At 39.8% G+C, this 27,130-nt stretch overlaps 1 protein-coding gene and 1 pseudogene across 2 annotated transcripts in view; one reads left to right on the forward strand and one right to left on the reverse strand.

Annotated features, from left to right (window-relative positions):
* Lrrk2 (leucine-rich repeat kinase 2) overlaps positions 1 to 27,130 on the forward strand; it is a 156,671-nt gene that overhangs the window by 115,878 nt on the left and 13,663 nt on the right. For both annotated transcript variants that reach the window (XM_087556714.1, NM_001191789.2), the window contains 7 exon segments: positions 989 to 1,149; positions 11,250 to 11,420; positions 12,711 to 12,811; positions 17,260 to 17,454; positions 18,841 to 19,034; positions 20,436 to 20,508; positions 21,547 to 21,731. In XM_087556714.1, the coding sequence (XP_087412840.1) occupies positions 989 to 1,149; positions 11,250 to 11,420; positions 12,711 to 12,811; positions 17,260 to 17,454; positions 18,841 to 19,034; positions 20,436 to 20,508; positions 21,547 to 21,731 (1,080 nt within the window).
* Positions 3,764 to 6,293, reverse strand: Hmgb1-ps3 (high mobility group box 1, pseudogene 3; annotated as a pseudogene).

The raw sequence follows: 27,130 nt of genomic DNA on the forward strand, positions 1-27,130 counted from the left end.
AAGTGCGTGTTCCTCTACTGTGTTTGCAGAGTGGAGAATACTTGACCGAGATTAAAACATTGTGTTTTTTTAAGTAATTTTTATTATTTGCTCAAAATGCCAAAATCCAGGTACGCTTTGGCTCCATGTCACATCCAGAGTTTGTGCCTCCTAAGACAGTTTTTGCCTTCCTGACAGTTCAGATGTTCTTTATTAACCTTAGCACATAACGAATTAGCTCCCCAGAGTTGGAGTTAATAGCTAGGTAAAAGCTTACCATTTGATTTGTTTTTATTAAAAAGAAGAAAACATTCCTAAAAACATTAGGAAGAAAGTAATCAGAAAAAGGAAAATAACAAAGATAAGTGAATATCATTTTAAAAACCAAAGAAACCAATTTCTACGTAATTTTAAGATCATCAAAGCAGATAAATGAAAGTTATAGCAGTAATGAAGCCTATAGTGAAACTACATTTACTCTTACTTAACTTCTTTGTTTCTATCTTTTGGGCAGGCCTGGCTGGCCTTGAGCAATCTGCCCTCTTGCTTCTCTTTCCGAGGACTAAGATTACAGCCGTTGCCAAACCAACAAACGTATCCCAATACTTAAATTATTTTTTAAATATCACCTTTGGTTGGTTAGGGAATTTAGAATTCACTCTCAGTCTTTGTTGAGGTATAAAGAGGACTTGTCCTATATTTGCTGTGTACATGATCGTGTGCACAGGGCCGTGTGCCCATGGCTGTGTTGCACACGGCTCTGCACTCAAGCTTAGCCACCTACCAGGCTTGATGTTTTAGTTTTTGGGAAGAAGCATCTTGTTGCTACGTAATATTTGGTCATTATGTTTGAAGCCTGTTTGTAGTATATATTTCAACTCCCACAGACAAAGTTAACATAGCATCTTTGATGTTTCGCATAAAGAACAGAACACATTGAAGAGAAGTATGACCAAATTAATATCGCGTGATTGCCTTCTGGTGAGACTTCCTGTGTGTTCTCTGGCAGATATCTGCACTCGGCCATGATTATTTACCGTGATCTGAAGCCCCACAACGTGCTGCTCTTCACCCTGTATCCCAATGCCGCCATCATTGCGAAGATTGCGGACTACGGGATTGCACAGTACTGCTGTAGGATGGGAATAAAGACCTCAGAGGGCACCCCAGGTAGGAGAGCAGGTTGATCTTTCTCCCAGTGGACCATCGGTACCCTCAGATGTGGGTGTAGGAGAGTCGACACAGATACAGCCTGCCGCGGTATGATTAGATACTTAAAGGTCTGAAGAGTGATGACCACTGCATGGACATTTTGTTTTTCATCCCATTTTCTAGAACAGCAACAACGACAATAAAAATCAGCTTGTAATTTTCTAAGCCAAAAACCTGAGCTAAAAGGAGAAGGTATTTAATGTCATTATATTTTTATTTTTTTTTCTTTTTTCTGGAGCTGAGGACCAAATCCAGGGCCTTGTGCTTGCTAGGCAAGCACTCTACCACTGAGCTAAATCCCCAACCTCATTATATTTTTAAAAGCTGGATTTTTTGCCCCCAAATTATAACGACTGTTATATTTTTGGTCAGAATAGGTGCTTTCCCTTTTGTTTGCCCGTAGTTGTAAGTAGGGTGTACGTCCACCTAAGCATGTCAGAGCAGACATTGCGTGGTGGTGTCTCTGGGCTGTCCATCTTGATGAAAATAGTTACTATTCTCTAACACTTGTTGGGTATCAGGCTCCATGGTAGATACATCAGAGCCACACTTCTTATCCTCATACTGACTCTATCTGTATTATTTTCTCTTTTGTAAACGGGAACATTGAGGCTGAGTAAATTCTGTCTTACATTAAGTGCCCAAGATGGTAGTTCAATTAATTCACTGAGAAACAAGGTATCTGACTTTGGCCCCTTCAGCTGTCTCCTCCACCACTACTGCGTTAATGTGCAATCTAAGGTAGGAAAGCAAAATAGCAGAACTGTTCATAGCAAGTATTGTTCATTGGAAGCTTGGAAAACAATATTTCCACCTAGGAAAAGTGGATGTGAACAGTGTCCTTATGTAGGCAGTTCTCATACATCTCATGTGACGTCCCAAAGAGACCTGGAATGTGGATGAAAGTGAGGACACAGAGGCTCCTAGCTGTGGTTGAGGAGAAGGGTTTTGTTGTAGATATGAGGGAGAACACAACAAGAGTCTCTATGGCTCAGACTGCGCGTGGTCAGCAAAAAGACTCGGTTGGACCTGAGAGAAGAGAGGCAAAGAGTGTGGAGCAAGAGGGGGAGATAGGGAAGAGGAGAAAGGGACCAAGAGAATGCATAGGAACCAAGAAGCCAAAGGAACTTGTAGCCAAAATGGCTGAGTTATATTGGAATCAGAAGCTGAGGGAAGGGAAGCAAAGCCCAGGCCCTGAGCTGAAGAGGTTTAGGGTAGGATACAAGGTTACCAGTGCTGGGAGGAGCCATGAGGGAGACCTGGCCTGGGTCTCTCTGGAACCGCACATCTCATATGATGCTAAGGTGGACTGGAGCACTTAACCAGTTCTTTCTTTTCTTTCTCCTGGGTGGGCACCCATCACTGAAGCTCTGTCCACTCATATGACAGTGCCTATCTCTGGTTCTAGCATGTGCTTCTGGACTTGAGTTCTACTGCCTCACCAACCAATCATTGGTCTAGGACAACCAACAGCCAACAGCAGTTCAACATGCTTCACTGATGGAGCCTTTTAATTTTGCTGTCTGACTTCCTGTTGTTTTTTTTTTTTTTATTAAAGCCAGCCTGAAACTTTATTGCCACCCTATTCAGAGACAACCATAAAATCCAGAGCCCTTATAGTTCCAACTGATCACTTTCCATGACGTAAATTTGAAAGAAACTCTCAACAAAGGAAACTGACCTCATCTGTCTTCTGCTACTCTCTGTTCTCCAGTGTCCTTCTCATGGTGTGGGTCCGTTCCTGCTGTACCCCAAACTTTCATTTGTTATTACTTTTATTACAATTATTATCACTGAAGGACTTCTAGTTAGCCCTAACTCTGACCTCAATGTGTAAAAACAACATCCATCACCATAATTGCTACCAAAACTTGACTTTTCCTTCCCCAAATCAATGATCTTGTGAAAAGTTACTTCCCATATGATTTTATTTTGTTGAAATTCCCTATTCATATTATACTTTTTAATGTGGAAAGTTTCCATAAAAGAAATAGAAACATGTATCCACCTGATATTTCATATTTGTAAAATACATTTTATACTAATTCTGGAACAGTGCTTTACCTTGGGTGTTCATGAGTGAGGAATAGCTATGTCTCTACAGGACAGTGAGGAGTGGAGAGCGTTTCAGGGCCTGAGCAATGAGTAGCGCTAATGCTTAGCCATTTCCAGGAATGATTCCATATGAGCCCCTATTTCTCGTCTACAATCCAGGGAGTGAGATCCGAGGGAAGGCTAAAAGTGACTAGATGCAAACCCAGGCAGCCTATGAGCAGGAGCGGCCCCAGTCCAGCATTAGTTCATCCCAAGGTCAAAGAGAGAAACAGCTCACTTATTGACAGGGACAGCATTGCCGTGTGACATTGTCTACTTTGGGAAGAGTAAATATGAGATGGGTCCACCCTTAACTCCACCATGGGTTTCCTGTTGAGAGTGACAATTAATTCTGTGTTCTGTGACAATTGAAGGATTGACTGAAGTGAATAGTGACTGATAGCGTCAAGTCTGTCAACATCTATACAAATAAAACAGTCACTGGGCAAATTAAAACTTCTCTAGCTATTCACTGTCCTACAGTAAGGGTATGGTTCAACTTATATAACTTTACAAGGTCACTAGAAACTCATTAGGGATTTCAAAGAAGCATTTCCACAGTTTCATAGCTTAAGTACCCCTAAATGGGCAAATAGCATTATGTCACTATACTGGGATCATGTGACTAAAGATATTGATTCTGGAAGTGTGAGGGAAAAAATGAAAAGCATTTCCATAAAAATTCCTTTTTATTATTTTATATTTATGACTTTCTTTTTTAATGTTTTCTTTTCTTCCCATGATTTTCTTAGCCTTTCTACCTCTCTTTCTTCCTCCCTTCTCTACTCCTCTTTCTCCTTCCTTTCCACTCCTGTCTTTCTTTACTTCTTTCTTTGTTCAGGGTGGCTCTCATATCATGTAGCACAAGCCAGGCTGAAACTCTAGAGCAGAGGATGACCTTGAACTGATACTCCTGCTTGAACCTCCAGCGTTGGGATTGCAGTTGTGCCTAGTCATGGAGATCAAATCCAGGGTTTTATGAGTTCTATGCGAACACTCTAAAAAAAATGATCTATACCCCCTGCAATTATCATCATCAATAATTGTAAAAACTTCCAAAGTACTGAATGATTGTGACCAAATTGGAGCATACTTGATGAAAATGTATAGATGAGTCTAAATAGCATCTCAAATATTCTCTTGATTTATAATTCCATGATTGAAGGTCATATCGGAGAATTTACAAGGAACCAAACACAAAAGATAGTGTTTAATAGCAGCCAATTTAATACATGGATGCTTGATTTAATAAATATCCAATGAGTGTGTTGATGAGTAATAACAACTTGGAAATATTTTAAGCAATCACCCAAGTTCCTTTTAAATTCTAATAATGTAAGCATAAAGATGGTTAGTGAATTATCTATGTGGGTGGCTTGTGGTGTTAAGAACTCTTGACTTTGATTGTGGCCATGGCTTTAAGAAAGCTGAAGACCTGAAGTGAATCCTGGAACTTATATGGTAGAAATAGAGAACTGTCTCCTGCAAGTTGTCCTCTGGCCTCCACACTCACACGGTGGCATGTGTCTGCCTTCCCCCAAACAAATGAATAGTAGACCTTAAAAATAAGAAAGGGGTCACAGCAGGTTCTATGCTATTTGTAAAGTCGGTTGACTGATGATAGGTCAGTGAAATGTTCCAGAGAGTATCTGCAAGATTCTATTTAAGGATTTGCAATAGAGCTACCGTGACTTTTTTTTAATAAAAAAAATTGTATTTACTTAGAAGCATTCAGAATGTCAACAAAACAGCCACCATTTTTTTGCAATTACAGAGTGGTATTCAGTTAACAGAACAAAAATTACCTTCGTATAAGCTGCATCAGAGACAACTGAAGATGGAAAAAAAAACCAAAAGAAAAAAAAAACAAAAACAAAAAACAAAAAAAGAAAGAAACCAAAAACCAAACTACTGTCCCCATATATAACTAATTCGTGCTGTGCACCAACAAGAACCTGTTTTAATATCCATGCCAATTTACAACCCCCAGACTGTACCAGGCAAGGTTAGTGGCTACTGAAGATACCACCAGGACAGGGCTAGCTAAAGACACATTCGGTAGTGTGTTAACTATACAAAAAAAGACACTGTACAGTTTAAAAACAAATCTTACACAGCCTTACATTTCAATATTTTTCTTTAAAAGGAGTGAGTTGTGTACAGGGGGGTTAAATGCTTTATAGACAAGAAAAAAAACTGCGCTAGAACCAACTTATCCACCATCATCTTCTTCTTCATCTTCCTCTTCTTCCTCCTCTTCCTCATCCTCTTCATCCTCCTCGTCGTCTTCCTCTTCCTTCTTTTTCTTGCTCTTCTCAGCCTTGACCACCCCCTTTTTCACTGCATCAGGTTTTCCTTTAGCTCTGTAGGCAGCAATATCCTTCTCATACTTCTCCTTCAGCTTGGCGGCCTTCTTCTCACAGGGCTGCTTGTCATCCACGGCAGTGTTGTTCCACATCTCTCCTAGTTTCTTCACAACATCACCAATGGATAAGCCAGGATGCTCGCCTTTGATTTTTGGGCGGTACTCGGAACAGAACAAGAAGAAGGCCAAAGGAGGCCTCTTGGGGGCATTGGGGTCCTTGAACTTCTTTTTGGTCTCCCCTTTGGGGGGGATGTAGGTTTTCATTTCTCTTTCATAACGAGCCTTGTCAGCCTTTGCCATATCTTCAAATTTCCCCTTTTCTTTAGCAGACATGGTCTTCCACCTCTCTGAGCACTTCTTGGAGAACTCTGAGAAGTTGACAGAAGCATCCGGGTGCTTCTTCTTGTGCTCCTCCTGGCAGGTTTGCACAAAGAATGCATATGAGGACATTTTGCCTCTCGGCTTCTTAGGATCTCCTTTGCCCATGTTAAGTTGATTTTCCTCCGCGAGGCACAGAGTCGCCCAGTGCCCGTCCGGCTCTCGCTTGCCCCGGCGCTGTCTCTATGGAGCTCAATGTACTGCAATGGCTGTGAGAGCAGAAGCCAGACGCAGCCTCCTCACTCTCTCCGCTCTGTAACCTACTGTGACATTTTAAGCATCAAGTCATAGTACGTATAATTTATTAGTACTGTGCTTAGAGCTCCTAATTGCATCCCATTTTGTTAGCTCAGGGTGTTACTATGCTATTACAGTTATACAGATGTGGAAGTTTGCTTTTGTTCCCTGTGATAAAATTTCTCAGAAAATCTGTCAATGAAGACTTGTTTTGACTCCCAGTTTTGGAAGTTTTACCATTTCTGTTGTTTTAGGATGAAGTTAAGCAAAATACATAAGGTGCGTGCCTCAGAGAAGTGCATGCTCACTTTCTTGGAATCCAGGAAGCAGGGAGAGAGTTTATGAATATTTGAGGGGAAATTCATAGCCAAACAATAACAACAGAAAAATATCCTTGTCTAAAAGAAATGCATAAATGTTTTTAGAAATATTTATCTATAATATAGCATATCCAAAACTTATGGTCTAAAATATATACCATAAATATTTATATATAATATCAAAGGCAATACTTCTTAAACTTTTTCCACTCATGACCCCTTTAGGTGCTAGAGATAATTTTTGACCCAGGATATATAGGCATATAAAAGTTATTTTATACAAATGAAACATGTATTGATAATAAATAATAAACAAGTAAAATATAAACAATCAATTGGCAAGCACATACTCATAACTAATTACAGATGACAGATCACTTGCATACTAATGAGATGACTATGGGCTTGTTTGTCTAACACAAACAAGTTCAAAGATACCAACTTTATACATGCTGAAGAGTGGAGGTAGAACATATGATGTCTTTACTGTTTTCAAAGAAACCATTAGGGGCTGGGGATTTAGCTCAGTGGTAGAGCGCTTACCTAGGAAGAGCAAGGCCCTGGGTTCGGTCCCCAGCTCCGAAAAAAAGAACCAAAAAAAAAAAAAAAAAGAAAAGAAACCATTAAGATTTCAGAAGAGTGGAAGCCATTGCATGTATTACCCAACAGTACAATTCATAGCACATAGTAGTGTTGAATGGAGGAGAAGTGTTTTGGGCATCAGTTCATGATAGCATTTTGTGGCATGTACAGCGAGACATGTATGTTATATGTTCAGAACCAGGGCTGTGAAATTCCACAATGCAGCACAAGTAAGCACGTCCAGAAGCACAATCAGTTTTGTTTTGCTTTTGAAAGCAATTTTGCTCTTTGTGAGGTCAGAAATCTTCTACTGGTGACTGTGAAGATGGCTGCTTCAGTAAAGTACTTGCTTACAAACATGAGGACCTGAGCTTAGATCTTGAGTACACACATAATAAAGTCAGTTGTGCTTGTGCACACCTGTGATTTCAGGGCCAGAGTGGCAGAGAGAGAAGTAGCTCTGGGGATTTCTGGTCTCAGAAAACAAAACAAAAGCCAAAATGTTAAGGACACCACACATAGACCACTGGAGCTCCTAAGCACGCGCACATGCATACATATGTACAAACACAGAACTCTTTTCCTGTTCTCACACTTTCCATGACTTTCACCTCTAGTTACACAAATCCACGTAGGGCCGTGGCCCACAGTTTAAGAAGTTTTGGTTAGAAGGGCCAGATTTTAGTCATTGGTAAGGAAGGAGCTGTCAGGCATATATTTGGGATCCCTGGCCTTTGTATTCCTCATGTAAATGCAGCCTACGGAAGAACTACTGAGCCTTCCATTCAGCATTTCAGAACCCCTTGAAGGCTGTGGACTCATATATTGTGGTACAACCCCTGGCAGTATATTTGCATGACCATAAGATTCACGTGTGTTACTAAAAATCTACAAGTATAAAAGAGGAAGAGGAGTACATGCCATAACCATGTTTGATGTGGTCCTTTTCAGACGCCCTGTTTCCCACCAACATTTAAGTCTGCAGAAAGGGGGAAGAACCGTCCAGCTGATTCAGTGATCAGAACAATTACTTGTTCGTTCGTTCGTTCGTTTGTTCCTTCCTTCCTTCCTTCCTTCCTTCCTTCCTTTCTCTCCTCCTCCTCCTCTTTCCTCTTCTCCTCTTCTTCCTCCTCCTCCTTCTCCTGTTTTGAAGTCACAAGTGTTGAGATGAAGTTGCAGACAATCTGCTGCTGTCACCAGAAATACTCACATGCACTTCCCTAGACAGAGGCTATTCATGTCATAACACCACCAATATTGGGGTCAAGAAAATTAAATTTTCTACTTATTTGCTAACTGGTCACCTGACATTAAACCCCACGTTTTCTCTTCATTTTGCTAAAGAATTTCATTTAAAAATGATTTTTAACTTGCTGCATAGTGCTTATTATTGAACAGTTTTCTATTCACAGCCGTATTTATTTAGATTGTTAATATTCTTTACCATCCTCAACCATCTGGGCATATTCATTTTATCCTGACAAATTGAAAGCTATTTATTTGTCTTCCTCATGGAGTAAAAGGTTGACCCTTTTAAGAAAATAAGAAAGAATTCAAAAGCTTGGAAGATGGGTCTGTGTGCTTGCTGGAGAAGCACAGACCTGAGATTGGACAGCAAGGACCCAGGTAGAAGCGAGTGGTAACAAGATATCATCTCTAACCCTAACATTGGAAAGATCCACCCAGCTGAGAGAGCAAGCTCAGTGGGAGACCCCGGGCCAAAAACCAACAGAAGGGCATTAAGGGAAAGTATCCAAAACACCCTCTCTCTCTCTCTCTCTCTCTCTCTCTCTCTCTCTCTCTCTCTCTCTCTCTCCTCTCTCTCTCTCTCCTCTCTCTCTTTCTCTCTCTCTCTCCTCTCTCTCTCTCCCCCTCTCTCTTTCTCTCTCTCTTCTCTCTCTCTCTCCTCTCTCTCTCTCTCTCTCTCTCTCTCTCTCTCTCTCTCATGCACATGAGCACACACACACGCACACACACACAATTTCACACATAATCCTGAAAAGACATTGATTTGTCTTAATGAATAGGCTAATTAATTGATTTGTGGTAACAAAAATAAAACCCAGACTCTCTTGCATTCTGCAAGCTGGGCAAGTACTCTGCTCCTGGACTTCGGTTGTTTCTGTTGTTTGTTTGTTTGTTTTAAGAAAAAAAGATCCTACAATTTTTTATTTCCTTGGGTAAAATGGAATCCTAAGTTCTGGAACTAATGAAACTACTGGAATTTTGGATGAGTTAGTAGACTTAGAGCTATAAAATGTCCCCCTCTTCTATATAAACCTCTTTTCTGGTAACAGTTGCCTTAAGCAAAGAGAACATTGATAAAGGCTTTTTATTTTCCTGTCACATTTTATATATTTGATTAATAGTTGTTGTCAGGCAGGACTCCTAGTGGAATGATAAAGATACCAGTCCACCCATGGAACCTTCAAACCAAACTCTGTCCTGCCTACAAGAAGTTCAGGGACAAAGACAGAGCAGAGACTGAGGGAATGGCCAACCAATGACTGCCCAACTTGAGACCCATCCTATGAGCAAGAACCAATTCCAAACACTATTAAGGACATTCTGCGCACACGAGCCTAGCATGCCTGTCTTCTGAGAGGCTCTACCCAGCAGCTGACCAAAACAGATGCAGAAACTCATAATCAGACATTAGGCAGAGCTTGTATGGAAGAGTTGGAGCCAGAATTGAGGGACCCAGAATGTATAGGAACTCCATGGGAGGACCAACAGAGTCAACTGGCATGGGCCCTTGGGGGCTCCTAGCAACCGAACCACCAATCCAGCAACGTGCATGACTGGCCCTAGCCCCCGTGCACATGTGTGGTGGATGTGCATGTGGCAGATGTGCAGCTGGACCTTCATGTTGGTGTTTCTCTGTCACACACATACTTAACTCCCCACTACTGGAGCAGGGGTATCTCTGCTGTCTCTGCTGCCTGCCTGTGGGTCCTGTTTCTCCTCGGCTGCCTTTTCTGGCTGCAGTGGTGGGGGGATGTGCCTAGTCCTACAGTAACTTGATGTACCTGGGTAGGTTGGTACCCAAGGTGGGGCTCCCCCTTCTTAGAGGAGAAGGGTAGGAGATATGTGAGTAGGGGCTGAATGAAAAGGGTACTGGGAGGAGAGGGGTGTTGCTTGTAGTTTTGCTCTACCTGCCTTTGATCCAGGAAGTGGTCTCGCTACCAGCTCCCACCTGGCTTCCCTTGAATTCATGGATAAGAAAATACAGACATACAGTTGTTAAATTTCAATTTGCCTTATTGGTACAACTGCTGGACACTACTATCTCCTGCCTGGAAAATGTACTCTCATCAATACTCTTAGTTCAATACCTCCCTCTTTCCCTAACTTAGTTGGTCAGTTGAATCTAGTCCCTGCTAAATATCTTTGACCACCTATAAGGAGCAGCCACAGCCCACTGTTCCTCCTGAGACCTCGCATGGTTGCCTGGTTCTAAGGTTCTACTCTCTCCAAAGCATAACAAACTCGGTTCTACTTCTTTGGGTTTCCTTCCCTGCCTCCAGGGACCCAGAAGTCCCGCTTCTTTCTTCCACACAGAAATTGGCCCATGGCTTTCTTCACTGATGGATCAAGAACCAATTGGGGAACAGAACCTTAGCATCAGAACTGCCCCTGACTGGGGTGGTGGTGGTGGTGGTGGTGGTGAGGGTGGGTCTGTGATCGGGATGTAAAGTAAATAAGTAAATTAATGGAAATATAAAATAAAATAAAATAAAATAAAATAAAATAGATAAATTGTGCCTACAGTTAGTCTCTACTTAATGATTTATTATTTAGTGTTTATCAATATTATCCTTCAGAATCATCTTTTAAGACTAAGATACCATAGTAGGAGTGTTAGGTTTTAAAGATCTGTCCTTTAAGATCATCAGTGGCATGGTGCCTTAGGCAGACCTGCTCACTGTTCACTACTCACTGACTTGTTTCAGGTATCTTACTGCAGCAATGACGTGGCCTAACTTAGACCCCATCTAGCTCCTTGGCCTGTTTCTTAGCAGTTGGCCTACATGTGGGCCCTGGTGTTTGCCATATTTATTGCTGTATCTGTTTCCTTTCAGGGTTCCGAGCACCTGAAGTTGCCAGAGGAAATGTCATTTATAACCAACAGGCTGATGTTTATTCTTTTGGCTTACTACTTCATGATATCTGGACAACTGGGAATAGAATCATGGAGGGTTTGAGGTTTCCAAATGAGTTTGATGAACTGGCCATACAAGGGAAATTGCCAGGTAAGTTCTGTTTTTATCTGCAAGAAAGACTTCCTTTTCTTAATGTCAACCTGATCATTTGGAGTTTGATGACTTTGACTTAATGTGTAGACCTTCTTAAATTTTATGATACAATAATAAAGATCACATAAAAAAAACCCTAGCTACTTTAAGCTTAATGAACTCCAAAGTAAGTGTTGGTGTGTTTTGTATTACCTCAGGAGGACATTGGGAAAGGAAAATTACCATTAGAATCAAACTTGTGTTTGTAGTTCTGAAAACAATTGCAGAATGCATCACAGCCTGGGATGTTTTCATTTGCTTTGAGCAAAATAATTCATATTCATGAAGAAAGCTTTAATAATTTATAATATCCTTTGCTATAAATACTAATGAAGATCGGTAAATGAGTATTTAATGAGAGAAGCTTCCTTTTGAATGGGTGTCTCATGGCTCCAAGGAATTTCATGACCTTTCATCTGTTCTTGACTATTACTTTATCTACTATTACAGAATAATGTAGCTATTTCTAATACTTCCTTCACTCCCAAGATGTGCCTCTGAGTATGCACTCAGGGCTGCTATGGCCACTACAGCATCAACTACGCTCTCAGGACCTTTAAAGACTCTGGGAAATTGATTATTGTCAAATCCAACTCAGATGCCACCTAGCCATCTTCCTTATCATTCCTTGTTAGCTTTTCAGTATAAATGCCCTGGTCTCTGTTGCACACCCATTTGAAGAGTGAAGTTTCTAGAGGAAATGTTAAATGCATGCAAATCAACTACAGAGACATGGCTCTAAATGCTTGCTTTTAAGTATTAAATGCTTAAATACTCTTTGAGTATTAAAGTAAAGATGTTTTCACAGAAGCTATCTGTTATATGAGAAAAGGTGTTTTCAAAGTCTCTGTGCAAATATTGAATAAAAATGTCTTCATTACATTCCTTTGATTTTTGTATTTCTTTTTATACCACAGAAGTCAGCACATCTTTTATTTGTTTGCTTTGGGATAGTGGTAGTGAGACGATGTCATGTAGCCCAGGCTGGTCTTAATCTTGCTATGTAGCTGAGACTAACATTGAACTTCAGATCATCCTTCATCTAACCCTTAACTGTTGGGATTACAAGGATGAAACTCTTTTATGTTAGCTCTACTGAAGATGAGGTTAACAAAACCAACTATGTCTTGGTGAACTTGGAATTATGGATCAGAGTTTCCATTGCACTTTTGACCTCATATATGTTGATGGTGTGCATGTAACTTTTGATTCGTTTAGTATGCTGGAATGATCATCCTTATGTTTCAGACCCAGTTAAAGAATATGGCTGTGCCCCGTGGCCTATGGTTGAGAAGTTAATTACAAAATGTTTGAAAGAAAATCCTCAAGAAAGACCCACTTCTGCCCAGGTACACTCATGCTATAAAATTTTCATATTTTATATCAAACATTATATTCTTTTGTATACTGATATACATATGCATATAATTTTCAAATATATACTCAAACAAATTAACATGTGCATATACAGAGTTAAATGTTATAATGTTATATCTATTTATAGTGTTAGTTATGAAATGTAATTTTTATAATCTCTGCCATTCTTATACATACTGTAACCCCAACACCCCAGGAGCCACCATAGTTGATGGTAGGTACATGTAATCACATATTTCTTTGTGTATATATCTGGTATTGCTGATATGTATAGTTACACACATGTATCTCTTTTAATGAAATGTCTTTTCTGTGCTAATTTTTCTAACAAATTGCATGTGAGAAATGCATTTTTCATATATGTTATTCCTTCTTGAGTATCTAGAACAAAGTTTTCTTTTTCATTTTATGTGGCTTCCTTTATCATTTTTGTTAGCATTCCTTCTAGGCTTTGCCCACAGTTACCTGGCAATAGCCAAGTATGCCTGGCTTACTATAAAAGGGACTTTTTGCTCCTGTCCTCTGACCCCTTTCTCCCTCTCTCCCTTCCCTCCTATGTTCCTGGTTGGCCTCTCTTCCTCTCCTCTTCTTCTCTCCTTCTCTCCTTCTCCTCGCCATCTTTATCCACCTCTCTCTCTCTCTCTCTCTCTCTCTCTCTCTCTCTCTCTCCCTCTCTCTCTCTGTGTTTGTGTGTGTGTGTGTGTGTGTGTGCGCGTGTGTGCACTCCCTTCCCAACTCCCCTTGCAATGCCCTAAACTAACTTTATTCTGTATTATACCCTTTGTATGACTGGTACTTCAGGGGGAAGGGATGCCTCAGCATGGGTCCCCGAGGCACCCCTCCCACCTCACCATACCTGGCTCTCCAAAATATATCTTTGGCTTCCTCTTTATTATACAACACAACAGTTTCTCTTTGGGCATATTTATAAACATAATGTCTTTATTTTAGTAAGGACATGTTTAACATTGTTTGATGCTTGTTTCTTTTTAGGTCACATTTTAGGGATCCTTTACCACAAGGTTAGAAAAATACCTAGTTTTTTATTTTGCTTTGTTTTAATTAAAGTTTTAGTTTGCTCCCATCTCCTAGGGACTTGGCCTTTTTGTAAGGAACAAAGGATTTCCTAGTTCTTCTTAGAGACCCCCCTTGGCTTTTCCTTTTAGTCCATCTCCAGTTCCTTCTCTCTCCACTGTTTCACAGAACCTCTATCAGGGACCCAAAACTGCCACACTAGGATGGGACTCAGGTAAGGGGACTTTTATATTCCTTCTAGTCCTTCATTCTGGTATCTCCAGACTTACCCTAAGTCTTGCTACACCTTGCCAGAGGAACCTGTACTCCATTCCTACCCCTATGCTTTAGGGATTTGATCATAGCATCAGGGTCCTTTAATTCTCCCCCACTGCCTTGCTCACCCTTTCTTTTTAGCCTAGATTCTTTGTTTTATGAGTCCTCACAGACCTGCAGGACAGGTCTAAGGAAGGAACCCATACCCAGCATACTTGGCTAGAAGTTGGAGAGCCGATAGCCACTATAGTTAGCTCAACTCAGATTGGGCAACAGCAACCAAAGGATAGAAAACCTACCCAACAATGATATCTACAGCAAGAAATACCCCAAACATCCTAACTCTAGATGCTTAGATCCCAGCACAAAAAAAAAAAATAAACATGAACAACCAAAACAGTATGCCTCCTCCATAGACTAGCAAGTGTATTGTATTAGGACCTGAGAAATGCAGTTTACTGAAGTACAAGACAAAGATTTCAAAATTGCAATCATAAATATGCACACGAACCTTATATAAGATATGGATAACTGTCTCAATGAGCAATGTAAAACTACCAACAGTTTAATGAAACAAAAACAATTCAAGAAATGAATATAGAATTTAACAAAGAAATAGAATCACTAAAGAAAACAAGCACTGAAATAAAATTGAAAATGGAAACTAAGAATGTCAAAATCCTCAGACGCAAGACTCACCAGTGGATTAAAAGATGTGGAAGACATGTGGTCCATACATATACAGCCATCCAATTAGACAAGATGGATGAAGCAAAGAAGTGCTGGCCGACAGGAGCCGGATGTAGATTGCTCCTGAGAGACACAGCCAGAATACAGCAAACACAGAGGCGAATGCCAGCAGCAAACCACTGAACTGAGAATAGGACCCCCGTTGAAGGAATCAGAGAAAGAACTGGAAGAGCTTGAAGGGGCTCGAGACCCCATATGTACAACAATGCCAAGCAACCAGAGCTTCCAGGGACTAAGCCACTACCTAAAGACTATACATGGACTGACCCTGGACTCTGACCTCATAGGTAGCAATGAATATCCTAGTAAGAGCACCAGTGGAAGGGGAAGCCCTGGGTCCTGCTAAGACTGAACCCCCAGTGAACTAGACTGTGGGGGGGAGGGCGGCAATGGGGGGAGGATGGGGAGGGGAACACCGATAAGAAAGGGGAGGGGGGAGGGGGATGTTTGCCCGGAAACCGGGAAAGGGAATAACACTCGAAATGTATATAAGAAATACTCAAGTTAATAAAAAAAATAAAAAAAAAAGATGTGGAAGAGAGAATTTCAGGTTTTGAAGATAAGATAAAAGAAATAGATAGCGCACTCGAAGAGACTTTTAAATTACAAAAGAAACCTAGGTGCAAAACATCCAGAAAAATCTGGGACACTATGAAAATGTCAACCTGTAAATAATAGGGATAGAGAGATAAACCCAGGTCAAAGGTATAGATAATATTTTTAACAAAATTATAGAAGACAATTTACCCAACCTAAAGAGGAACAAGAAGCATACAGAACACTAAAAAGACAGACCTATAAAAGAAACATCCCACAACAATCAAAATTTCTTAATATATAGAACAAAGAAAGGATATTCTAAGTGTCAAAGGAATAAGACCAAGTCATATTTGAAGTCAAATCTGGAATAATACCTGGCTTCACAATGGACACTCTGTAAGTTAGAATGGCCTGAACAATCATTCTACAAGCTTTAAGAGATCACAGGTGCCAGTTCAGGCTACTATACCCAAAAAACTATCAATCACAATTTCCAGAGAAAGGAAACATTTTATAGTAAGAATAAATGTAGCAATCCAGATTACAGAAGGTGCTACAAAGAAAATATCATCCTGAAGAGATTAACTACACACAAAATGATACAGTGGATGAATAATCCCAGAACAGTTAGTCAAAAGTGGCAGGGGGAGCACACACCACCAGCACAACATAATGAGGGTTAATAAATACTGTTCTCCACTACCTTTCAATATTCATAGCCTCAATTCCCCCAAGAAAAAGACGTAGACTAACAAATTGGAATCAATACATTTTTAAAATTTACCCAATATTTTAAGTTAGTTAGTGGCTAGAAGTAGATGAAAAGTAATATCTTCTGGCATAATATCTGAAAGGAAACTCTTGCTATACTTTAGGCTGGTGTGAACTTTTATAGATCACCATGAAAGTGTCTCTTCTGTTATGACGTGTTGATTTTGAATATCTGGTTAATATCTGAATATTTATTCAGCTTCCAGTGTCTTGATCAGAAATAGCTCAGTACAAAACCACTGACCATGTCAAACATTCCACAATTGCTTCAACCATGTGGCTCACATTTTTTTTATCATTGTAAGACATTTCCATAGTGTAAGTACTGTTTCCTCTTCATTTGTGTCTTATGGACTCCATAGCAACCCTGAGATTCTAAAGTGTAGGGTAGCATTACAAAGTTTAGACCTACAGAACTTGTCTTGGTACAGCATGTTGGTACTAAGTAAGATGGATAATTCATCAGCTTATTTAAACCAGGCATAGAGAGAATAAAGAACTCTCCTGTGGTCTTGTGTGTTAGGAGACTGGCCCAATTCTCTTCCTAGCATCCTGGTTCTTGCTTTCATTTGCCTACACTGCTTTCAATGGTCCACTGTTCTCTAGTGCTTAGAGGAAAACACAAATGCAGATCCAGAGAAGGTTTCTAAATTGTTAACAAATATGGATGTCACTTCCTTCAACTGATAGATGTACTTCATTTCTGGCGTGACGTTTTATTTTCTTTCCCCAATTGATGTGATTCTGAAATATAGAATTGAGTATATAAATTCGTTTAGTCGGCACTTTTGAACTTCCTATGTTAAAAGAAGTACCATAGCCCAGACACAAAGAGTATATGTTACGCACACTATACAAAGAGTATAGGTTGTGTTTGTTTTTATATGTAATTTTATCTGTAATTTGGATAATTGTACTTAACTATTTGGATTATTGTATTTAGATTATCAAGTCAAAGTTGAACTGAAAACCATGGGTTTTGTTTGACACCGCTTTAGGACACATTCGATCTATGGGGAGGAAATGTTAACTCGATGGATGCTCTCTTGTTGTTTTCGAACTTTCTCAGGTCTTTGACATTTTGAATTCAGCTGAGTTAATTTGCCTCATGCGACACATTTTCATACCTAAGGACATCACTGTTGAATGCATAGCTGCTACAAACCTCAATAGCAAGCGAGCGACTCTCTGGTTGGGCTGTGGGAACACAGAAAAAGGGCAGCTTTCCTTACTTGACTTGAACACGGAAAGATACAGCTATGAGGTAAATAGCAATTCTTTCTAAATCAGAAATCTTTCAGAATACTTTAACATAACTTTAAGCCTACATCAGCTAAAACTTACTTTGGAAAAAAACAAAGAAGAGCCAATGTAGTAATGTTTCAATTAACTTTCCTTTAGGACAAGTAAATGCCTATGGGATCAGGTCATTTTGTTTTAATATAAATAGAAATATATATAAATATATATATATATATATTTCCTGACACACAAGTATCACAGTATAAATATATATTTATATACACATAAATGTGTAGATATATGTATATGCATACATGTGTGGTGTGTGTGTATGTGTGTGTGTTTGTGAAAAACAGCTATGTTATTACTATGACTCTTGGAGTGAGGAGCTTGGCAGGAGGTAAAGGTAGAAAGCAGAATAAGAATCTCAGAAAAAAAAGGTTTGCTTTATGAGGAAGGTGAGCCTCAGTTTCTTCCCCCAAGGGCTCTGGAGTCTGACCAGAACTGTGAAATGTTCACACACAAAAAGCCAGATGTTCAAGTATCCACATACAAGTACCAGGCTATCATCAGGTGTCCATACACAAGGGGTCAGGTTGTCATCAGGTGCCTGTGCATACACAAAAGCTAGATGCTCACTGAATGTCCACACAAAAGGACCAAATGTTCTTTGGGTGTCTGTCTACATAATAGGAGTCAGATAGCCATTAAAGACTACACACTATGGGTTAGACAGTCCTTGGGTGTCTACATGTAAGATGAGAAAATTATTCTCCAATGTCAGTTGGCCATTAGCCTTAGAATTGGGGTTGTGTAATCACACATTTCTGGGTCTGTTGGCAGCTAGCACTCCCAGTAGTGGGGAAATGAGCAAAAGAGTTTGTATATGACTCCTACAAGATAGAACAATACACTGACAGTTAAGTTCATAGAGTTAAAAAGAAACTTGACATTTTGACTATTGCCTTGAAATATCGCACCAAAAATTATGCTCAAGGTTAAAAAAAAAACCTTTCATATGATCTTTCCCCTTTCCTTTTTTTTTTTCGGAGCTGGGGACCGAACCCAGGGCCTTGCGCTTGCTAGGCAAGCGCTCTACCACTGAGCTAAATCCCCAACCCCCTTTCATATGATCTTAAGGTAGGAAGAATTGGTTCTGAAAAAAAATGAATTTCAATTTTTAATTTCAGATTCAGATACATTCTGAAACTAGGTAAAAAACCTCTTTATCAGATTTCAAACATCATCTATTGTTAAAAACTGAACGGAATAGACATTGATCGTAAAAAGCAATTGCACAAAGGTAGTCATATTTAAGTATGTTGATAACAGGATATCTTCATTATATACGTAATCTTGTGACTTAGTAAAGTCACGTCTCCTAGATTTAACTTCCTTTCCTTTACAGGAAGTTACTGATAGTAGAATACTGTGCCTGGCTTTGGTGCATCTTGCTGCTGAGAAAGAGAGCTGGGTTGTGTGTGGGACACAGTCCGGAGCTCTCCTGGTCATCAATGCTGAAGATGAGACAAGGAGACACACCCTCGACAAGATGACTGATTCTGTTACTTGCTTGTATTGCAATTCCTTTGCCAAGCAGAGGTATGTTATTGGTTAATTGAGGGAAATTATAGAAATGTCAGGCACTTTTATCATTTGCAAAATTATTACATCAGTAGAGATTTCTTGACTTCTGCTGCTTGCCACTGGTTTGCTTATTTTAAAGAGAATCATGAAGGACCCCAGTGATACTTGTGCCTTTTCTATATGAAGATACAGCTGAGGCAGTGAGAGCATGTCACCTATTTCTCATGGGCAACTGTGGCTATGCCATTACTTCCCCTCTGGTCAACGTGCCTTGGTGTGTGTGTACACGTGTGTGCATGTGTGTGTGTGTGCGTGTGCACATGTGTGTGTGTGTGTGTGTGTGTGTGTGTGTGTAATTGATGCTGGATGGTTATTTTTTTTTGAATGCAGACATCAATATAGAACCAACTTGGTGATTCAATGGGATGCATTGAAATATTGAAATTGTAGCTACTGAACTACTGCTTTGCAAAATAATCTATATTGTTTATAAAATGTAAAAGTTTTTTTTTTTGTTCTCAAGTGTTTGTGAGGTGGCTCAGCAGATAACGAGCAGAGTTGTTACCAACTCTGAAATCACGAGTTCAATACCTGGGATCCACATGGTAGAAGGAGAGAACTGAGTACTCCAAGCTGTGCTCTGTACTCTGTACCCATACCATGGCTCCTGTACACCCACATTTTAAGCTGCTAATAATTAATATAGATTTTTAAAAATCTCTTAACTTTTTTCATTTATAGGGATCATATCCCAAAGAAATGTAAGTGCTTAGGCAATTGTTCTATTTTTGAGCTGTGCATGGACCATAATCAATATATCTAAGTAGCAGGAGTTTAGGGGTGAATCATAGATTGGGAGAGATATTACGGAAGACAGGATAATTCCCATGAAACACTAGGATTATACTTATGCTTCCTTGTTTTAAGCCAATACTGGAAAAAATAATGTCCAATATGAATCTTGGGAGCCTAAGGTGTGAATTGCACTATAAATCTTAGAGTTGAAACTACTTGGATAGTGCTAAAGAAAACTTTCATTGGGTCGTGTTACAAAGGCAAAGAGGATTTCATTTGATGCTATTGTAGGAGAAAGACATCAAATTCAGTTTCACTGAAACAAAGATCGGGGAGCTTTAGGCACAGGGATGGTTATGGTTGTGGAAAATACTGAAGGATTTTGTGGAGAGTGGCAGGGTGTCTTTGTGAATCCCCGAAATGTCTTTGCTAGTTGTCCCTTACTAAAACTAGGTCCCTAATTTTTCCCAGGGACTGGAAAATGGATACATATCTGTCTGCTTTCAAGAGGGCAAGGCCAGAGAGGCAACTGTCTCAAATTTAGCCAAGATGGGAGAATTTAAAAGCCAGGTTACTTGAAACAATGTTATTTTGTAACAATTTTGGCATTTTTCCTTTCAGCAAGCAAAGTCACTTCCTTTTGGTGGGAACTGCTGATGGCAACTTAATGATATTTGAAGATAAGACCATTAAGGTAAATGTTGAATACATTGTATATAAAAGTGTTTTTAATGAGTCTGTTTTACATATCTTTCTCCATAAGTGATTATCAGATTCCTGATAAGAAGCATCATATATTTCTCCTGTTACCTATTAATTGTTCCATATGTTTAGCATATAATACAGCCTTAGAAAATACTTGTTGCTTGAGTAAATGATTTACATGAATGAACTGAAGGTAAAAACACATGAAATCCTATTTGAGTTGATAGAAATGGAGATAATTCAGTCTGTATGAACGAGGAGGATATTCTCTATAAAGGCATTCCAGGGGAAGAAAAAAGGAAGACACTGAAGTTTGACTTCCCGAGTGGGCAGCTGGAGGCATAGCTCCGTAGAAAAGGATGCCTTGGGGTCTTTTCCCAGCCTGACTTCCTTTCCTTCTTCCTCTCTCTCCTCCCCCTCCATATGGAAACACTTCTTCAGTACTGAAGATATCATCCAATTTCCTGTAATGACTCCTTTATTCACTGCAGGATTTATTCCTCCAGCAATTCATCATGGGTCCATCTATTCAATAAGCTTCCACTTCATGACACCAACATTTAAAAAAAAATCACCTAAAGCAGTGGTTCTCAACCTAGGGGTCTCAACCCCTTTGGGCTGACCTATCAGATATCCTATATATCTTCTGTTTGACATCTCTGGGAGATCTCCCTTCTCTGAAGAGAAAGGGACGGTTGGGAAGACAGGGGTCTGGGAGGAAAGGAGAGAGGGGAATCTCTATCGAGAAGTAGAATAAATTAATTAATTAATGGGGTGGGGGAGAAAGGAGAGAAACAGAAGCAGCTCTGATGAATAGACTGTTTCCTGAATGACCTTTGCACTGGGAAGAGAAGAGTTCAATCATGAAGCTACAACTTGAATGCCAGTTTAACTAAGCCCTGTCTTGGTAGAAATTATGAACAGTATATCTCAATTCAATGCCATGTAGATTAGAAAGCACTTGTGTACAGTGGAATGTTGCCCAGCATCACATTGCACACATAGTCTGCCCTCTTACTCTCCACAGTGTAAAGGAGCTGCCCCATTGAAGACACTACACATAGGCGATGTCAGTACGCCCCTGATGTGCCTGAGCGAGTCCATGAATTCATCTGAAAGACACATCACATGGGGAGGGTGTGGCACAAAGATCTTCTCCTTTTCCAATGATTTCACCATTCAGAAACTCATCGAGACAAGAACCAACCAGCTGTGAGTTATTTTCATTCTATACAGCCAGAGTACCATACACTCATGTTTTTGTCTTTAGAATTAAATTAATAAACTATTCACAGACCACATTCATGCTAAATATCATTTGATATGCAATATTTGTCTCTTAAAAGATGAAACAACTTTGACAGAAAATTTAGCAAGTTCTAGACATCACACTAGCATTAAAATATTATTTAATTATTGGTAAAATTAGAAACTTGTAATTAGGAGGCAATAATGTCTAGATAACTGAAGGGGTGGATTTTTATGCATTTAGTTATTTATAATTATCTTAAGTATCAATTATAACAAAACTTAGATTTTTAAGGATAATAATTTCTAGATCTAATAACTGGTTATCAAAATTACAACCAAGTTAGTGACACCAGTTTCAGACAAGAATGAAAATGTTCAAGGCTTGAACTAGTATGTTGCTCAAATTGTCAAACTCTTTTGTTTTTTCATCTGTTCTTTGATAATTTCATACATGTATGAAGGACATTCTGATTACTGTTACCACATGCTCTCAAGTCTCCCTCCTACCCCCAAGTAATTCCCTCTTCCCTACAATTTCCTATAGAATATCCAACTCCCTGTGTGTCTATCTCTCCTTCGCTCTGTCTCCTCTGTCTCTCTTTTTATCCTTCTCTCTGCCTGTGTCTGTCTCTCTGCCTCTCTCTCTCTCTCTCTCTCTCTCTCTCTCTCTCTACTCTGATTTAACCAGTATCATCTGTGCAACCGTGCGTTCTGAGAGTAACTGATGGTTGAATGCTCAGTCCTAAACAGGACATTTACACCTTGGAGGTCATAGCTGAAATACTGACCTCCTACAGTAGGCTGCCCAAGACTGGCCCCATCCCCTGAATTAGTGAGAGGTCCATGGGTCCTGACCCCTACCCACTGAACCATGTGCTACTGTTGGGTTTTTTGGGACATTAGTCATTGTCTACAGCTTAGTACCCCTGAGTCATCCACTAGCTTCCAATGAATGGTTTCCATTTTAAATTGGATTTAAACCAAATTGGTTAAAAATTTTAACCAAACTTTTGCATTTTGTTCTCCTCATTATCAGGCAGTATAGGCTGGAGGCAAAACCAGAAACAAGTCATATATTGGCTTTGCTGTGTCTTGGTTTTGTTAACTTGGATAATAACCCATCAGTATCCACTTCATTGTCACTCAAATATTGTCCTATTTTTCATCCCAAATGGATGTTCAGAAGGTTAAATAAAATTAGTGTAAAGATGTTGACAAAACACTTGGTACCTGATAAGCTATCAAGTATGTAAACTGTGATGTGACAGCTACCAGCTCTTGGTCGTGAATCTCTCTTTCGGGGGATTTGCTAGTTGTGTGTCTAGTTCTTCAGTGTTGAAACTAAGGCTAACCCTTGACAGCATTGTCCTTTGCTTTCACAGTCACTTGGCTTTCCCAATTGTTTCTCAAACCCTTGAACCTCTCTGATGCTATTATGGCCCAGGTGGCTTATGGTTGTGTAATTAGTAGGTGGTTTGTATTCCGTTCTCAGCTCCTGGCCATACATTATTCTTGGAAACAGAACCCTTGAGAATGCAAGCCAGATAGATTCTCCTGCTGAAAGTCTTCAGACTCTCCCTTTTGTGCTGTATCATTCAGTTTAGCTTAACTCTCTGGATTCAAAGCCTATGTGATTTGGCTAAACTGAATCACCTCCTGTAGCAGTAAATATTAAAAAATGAATCTACCAACCCACCCTATTGCCAGCACCATCGGGCCACATGACATCTGTGGGATATTTTCATCTTAATCAACAAAGCGTCTCAACCCGACTGGCTAAGTTTCCAGTTTCCATCCCAAGCTGTCGCTGGTTACTCTCTGGCTCCAGGAGCAGCCTCCCTCTTTCGACTCCCTGTTGTGAACTCTGTTCACAGTCCCAGCATCCGCCCCCTGTGGGTATAGTCACAACTCCCAGTAACCTGTTAAAACCAAAACTCAATAAGCTTGCAATTTATTAATCAGATTTATATCAGTAAATCCACCAAACATCCACACACTAAACTCTGAACCAATTAATATTAATATAAACTGCCCACTTAGATAAGGCAAATTGTCCTATAAAAAATCCATCCCTTATGAAATATTCATAACTTCCTGTGGCCCTTTAAGGCCACACAGATCGATCTAGGTCGTCCTTCTCCTTGTCCATCTTGGATCTTCTTCCTCTTTCTCCTCTCTCTCTCTCTCTCTCTCTCTCTCTCTCTCTCTCTCTCTCTCTCTCTCTCGTTTCTCCAAAACTCGGTGCCCACCTTACTTTTTCACTGCCCAATCACAGGCCTTGTCTTATCTTGCGCCTTCCTTCACCTGCATACAGACAACACTCCACATTATTTCACACTTTCTGTCTAATTAAAAGAAAAAACAAACCTCTCTCTCAAATTTAAGCTATTACCATTCTGTAATTATAAAGTGTAAAATACACCTAACACCCAGTCCATCATTTTTGTCAATTAAATAGTACATTCTGTTATCTACCTTAACCTAAGAAAGGCTTAAAATCTATATGTTGTTTCTTGGCTAGCTTTTATACAACATGAAAACTATCCAATTAAAAATGTATTCTCAATGTTAAATAGCCTAGGTGGGCTATTAAACTATAATTAGTCTTCAACCCCCTCAGAAATCTGAGAATGACCAATACTATCTGGAAGTATAGGAAGCCTAACATGGCTTCCAGAACTGAGACAAGTTGTAGAGACAACTGCCTCCCTATACAATATCCTGTCAGCAACACATAAGAGCATCAGTCTTCAGCCTTCTGGCCCAGGGCCATCTGACAGACCTTTGTAACACAGACTTTTGAAGGACTGATTATTCTGATTTGACAGAGATTATCAGTTGACTATTCTGTAAGTATGTCCTTATTTGGACAGTATTTTGTCTGTATTTTTGTTTGAAATAGGCAATTTCTGCCCAGTGGCTACCTAGCCACAATCTTTTACCTCACCTGGAGGTAGAGATGCTCAATTTCTTCTTTGAATCTATAAAAGGGGAGCTGTTAGGAGCAGTTATGTCTTAACAACAAAAGAATAACATCTATCTATGTAAAGTAATCTGGACTATTGTACATTAACTACTCTTAGCTATTTCTAATAAATTGTCTTGAAGACATCCTAACTGCAAACTCAGAGCCATGATTTTGCTACCTGGCCCTTAACTCATATGGTTAATCATCTCAGATCAGTTTATAATAACAGTTACAGGGCTGGGTCTAAACCTTATATTCTTAAATGTGCCATATAGGCACAATGCCTATATGAGAATAACAATATTAATTTCAATTTTATATCAATAAGAAATTTGTACCAATGAAAACTTTAAATTTGTATCAAATAAATCCTGCAGCAAGGTAAGAGATTACAATTTCAATTTAGTAACAAATATAAGGATTTCTACCAGATGAGAGTATGGCTGCACAATCAATTCTAGCTAATTTCTCCCTGTTAAATTATGACCATTTCTAAATTCCCCAGAAAGACAACCTTAGAACAAACACTCTCAGCCTCCCAAGTTCAGGACATTAGATCGACAACTTTTCATAATTTCTTTAGGCTGAATATGGGCATTGAGATATCTTGAGGAGGTGGGGGTAGGGAAAATGAGGGAGCTGGCCAGACCTTAAGAAGGCCACACCAACGACCACTGTAGTCTCTGATGTTTGTTCTGACTGGATCCAGGCTGAAAGTCCCTGAGATCAGGAGTTCAAGCAGGTCAGTTCAGCACATCTGACGATGAGACTCACCAAAGCTGTGCATTCTGAAATATATAAATCTCAAAACAAAATTTTAGTATCATCAAGGTATCTGTAGCGATTGTATCGGTCTGTGTAGGGTATATAGACTGGTTAGGATGAAATTTTTTGTTTTATTTTTCTTGAATCTAGTTCTTCAGGAGGTCTCCCTCGATCAAATCTGATCCACACAGATCTGGAAGGAGTCTGGAGCCCAATTAACCTTTTCTAAAAGCACAGAGACAAAGACTTTTCCCAAAATCAGCATATCCTTCAGTCAGCAACCAGAAAAGCTTGTATCTTGTATTCTCTCCCAGAGAAAGAATGTTACCACAAAACTCAAAAGCGCACCCATTTTAAAAATTAAAACAATTCAAAATAAATGAAGTAAACTAAATAATAATGTATGAGACTATTTTAGGCTTCTCTAATCTGTCATGCCAGGAAATCACCCCAAAATTCCTGTGGAGCCCATGTTAAGAGAATATGAGCCTCCAGCAGACCAAAATATATCGTCTATCTGTTAAGATCTCTACTCACTAACAACTTCTATAATATACGTCTGTATGCACTCTGCCTGGTGCTACAGACTTCTATTTTTCCCTGTACTAATTGTGAGTTGTGGGCAGAATTTTCTGTGTGACTCAGGCAAAATCTGCACTCTCTCTCTTTCTAACTATAAAAACAATTTAATCAACCTTCTATTAATACCTGTTATAAAAAGCAGGCAGCTTGCCAAACCAGGATTTTAACCCAAAATTCCCATGGAGTCCACATTAGAGAGAATATGAGTATCCTGTAAGGATATCGAACCCAGGGCCTTGCGCTTCCTAGGCAAGTGCTCTACCACTGAGCTAAGTCCCCAACCCCAGGGCATTGTATCTTTATACCATCTATCTGTTGAGCTCTCTTCCTGGAGCCTCAGACCTCCACTCACTAGCAACATCTATAATATATGTCTGTTAAGCATGCTGCCTGGGGCTACAGACTTAGTTCTATCTTAGTTCTGAATCATGGGCAAAATTCCCCATGTGATTCGGACAAACTCTGTATATAAATGTATTCTAAAAGCCTTTGAATTAAGCCACACTCTGGGCTCTGACTCAGAGTTCTTTTTCACAGCAGGGGACCTGGAGTCCTTGAGCAGGGACTCCCCCTGTGCTGCTTCTGTTTAAGCTTGCTTGAGCCACCAAGCAACTCCTCATGGTGCCGCCCCCACTCACTTAGAAAATAAAACTCTTAACTCTCTCAGGCTGATAATCTTAAATTTTTAGTGGATTCTTGCCTAACACATTGGTTCACCACCTGTAGCGGTAAATATTAAAAAATAGAAAATGCACCATCCCACGCTAATGCCGGCTCCAGCGGGCCACATGGCATCTGCGGAGTATTTTCATCTTAATCCACAAAGCATCTCAACCGACTTGCTAGGTTTCCAATTTCCAAGCCAAGCGGTCGCCGGCTACTCTCTGGGCCCTGTAGCAGCCTCCCTCAGGCGACTCTCTGCTGTCGTCTTTTTCCTCCTCCATCTTGGTTCTTCTTCCTCTTTCTCCTCTCCCCATCCTCTCTCCCAAACTCGGTGCCCACCTTACTTTTTCACTGCCCAATCACAGGCCTTGTCTTATCTTGT

This window comes from Rattus norvegicus, chromosome 7 (genome assembly GCF_021556685.1).
Source record: "Rattus norvegicus strain SHRSP/BbbUtx chromosome 7, alternate assembly SHRSP_T2T, whole genome shotgun sequence".
Taxonomy (NCBI): Eukaryota; Metazoa; Chordata; class Mammalia; order Rodentia; family Muridae; genus Rattus; species Rattus norvegicus.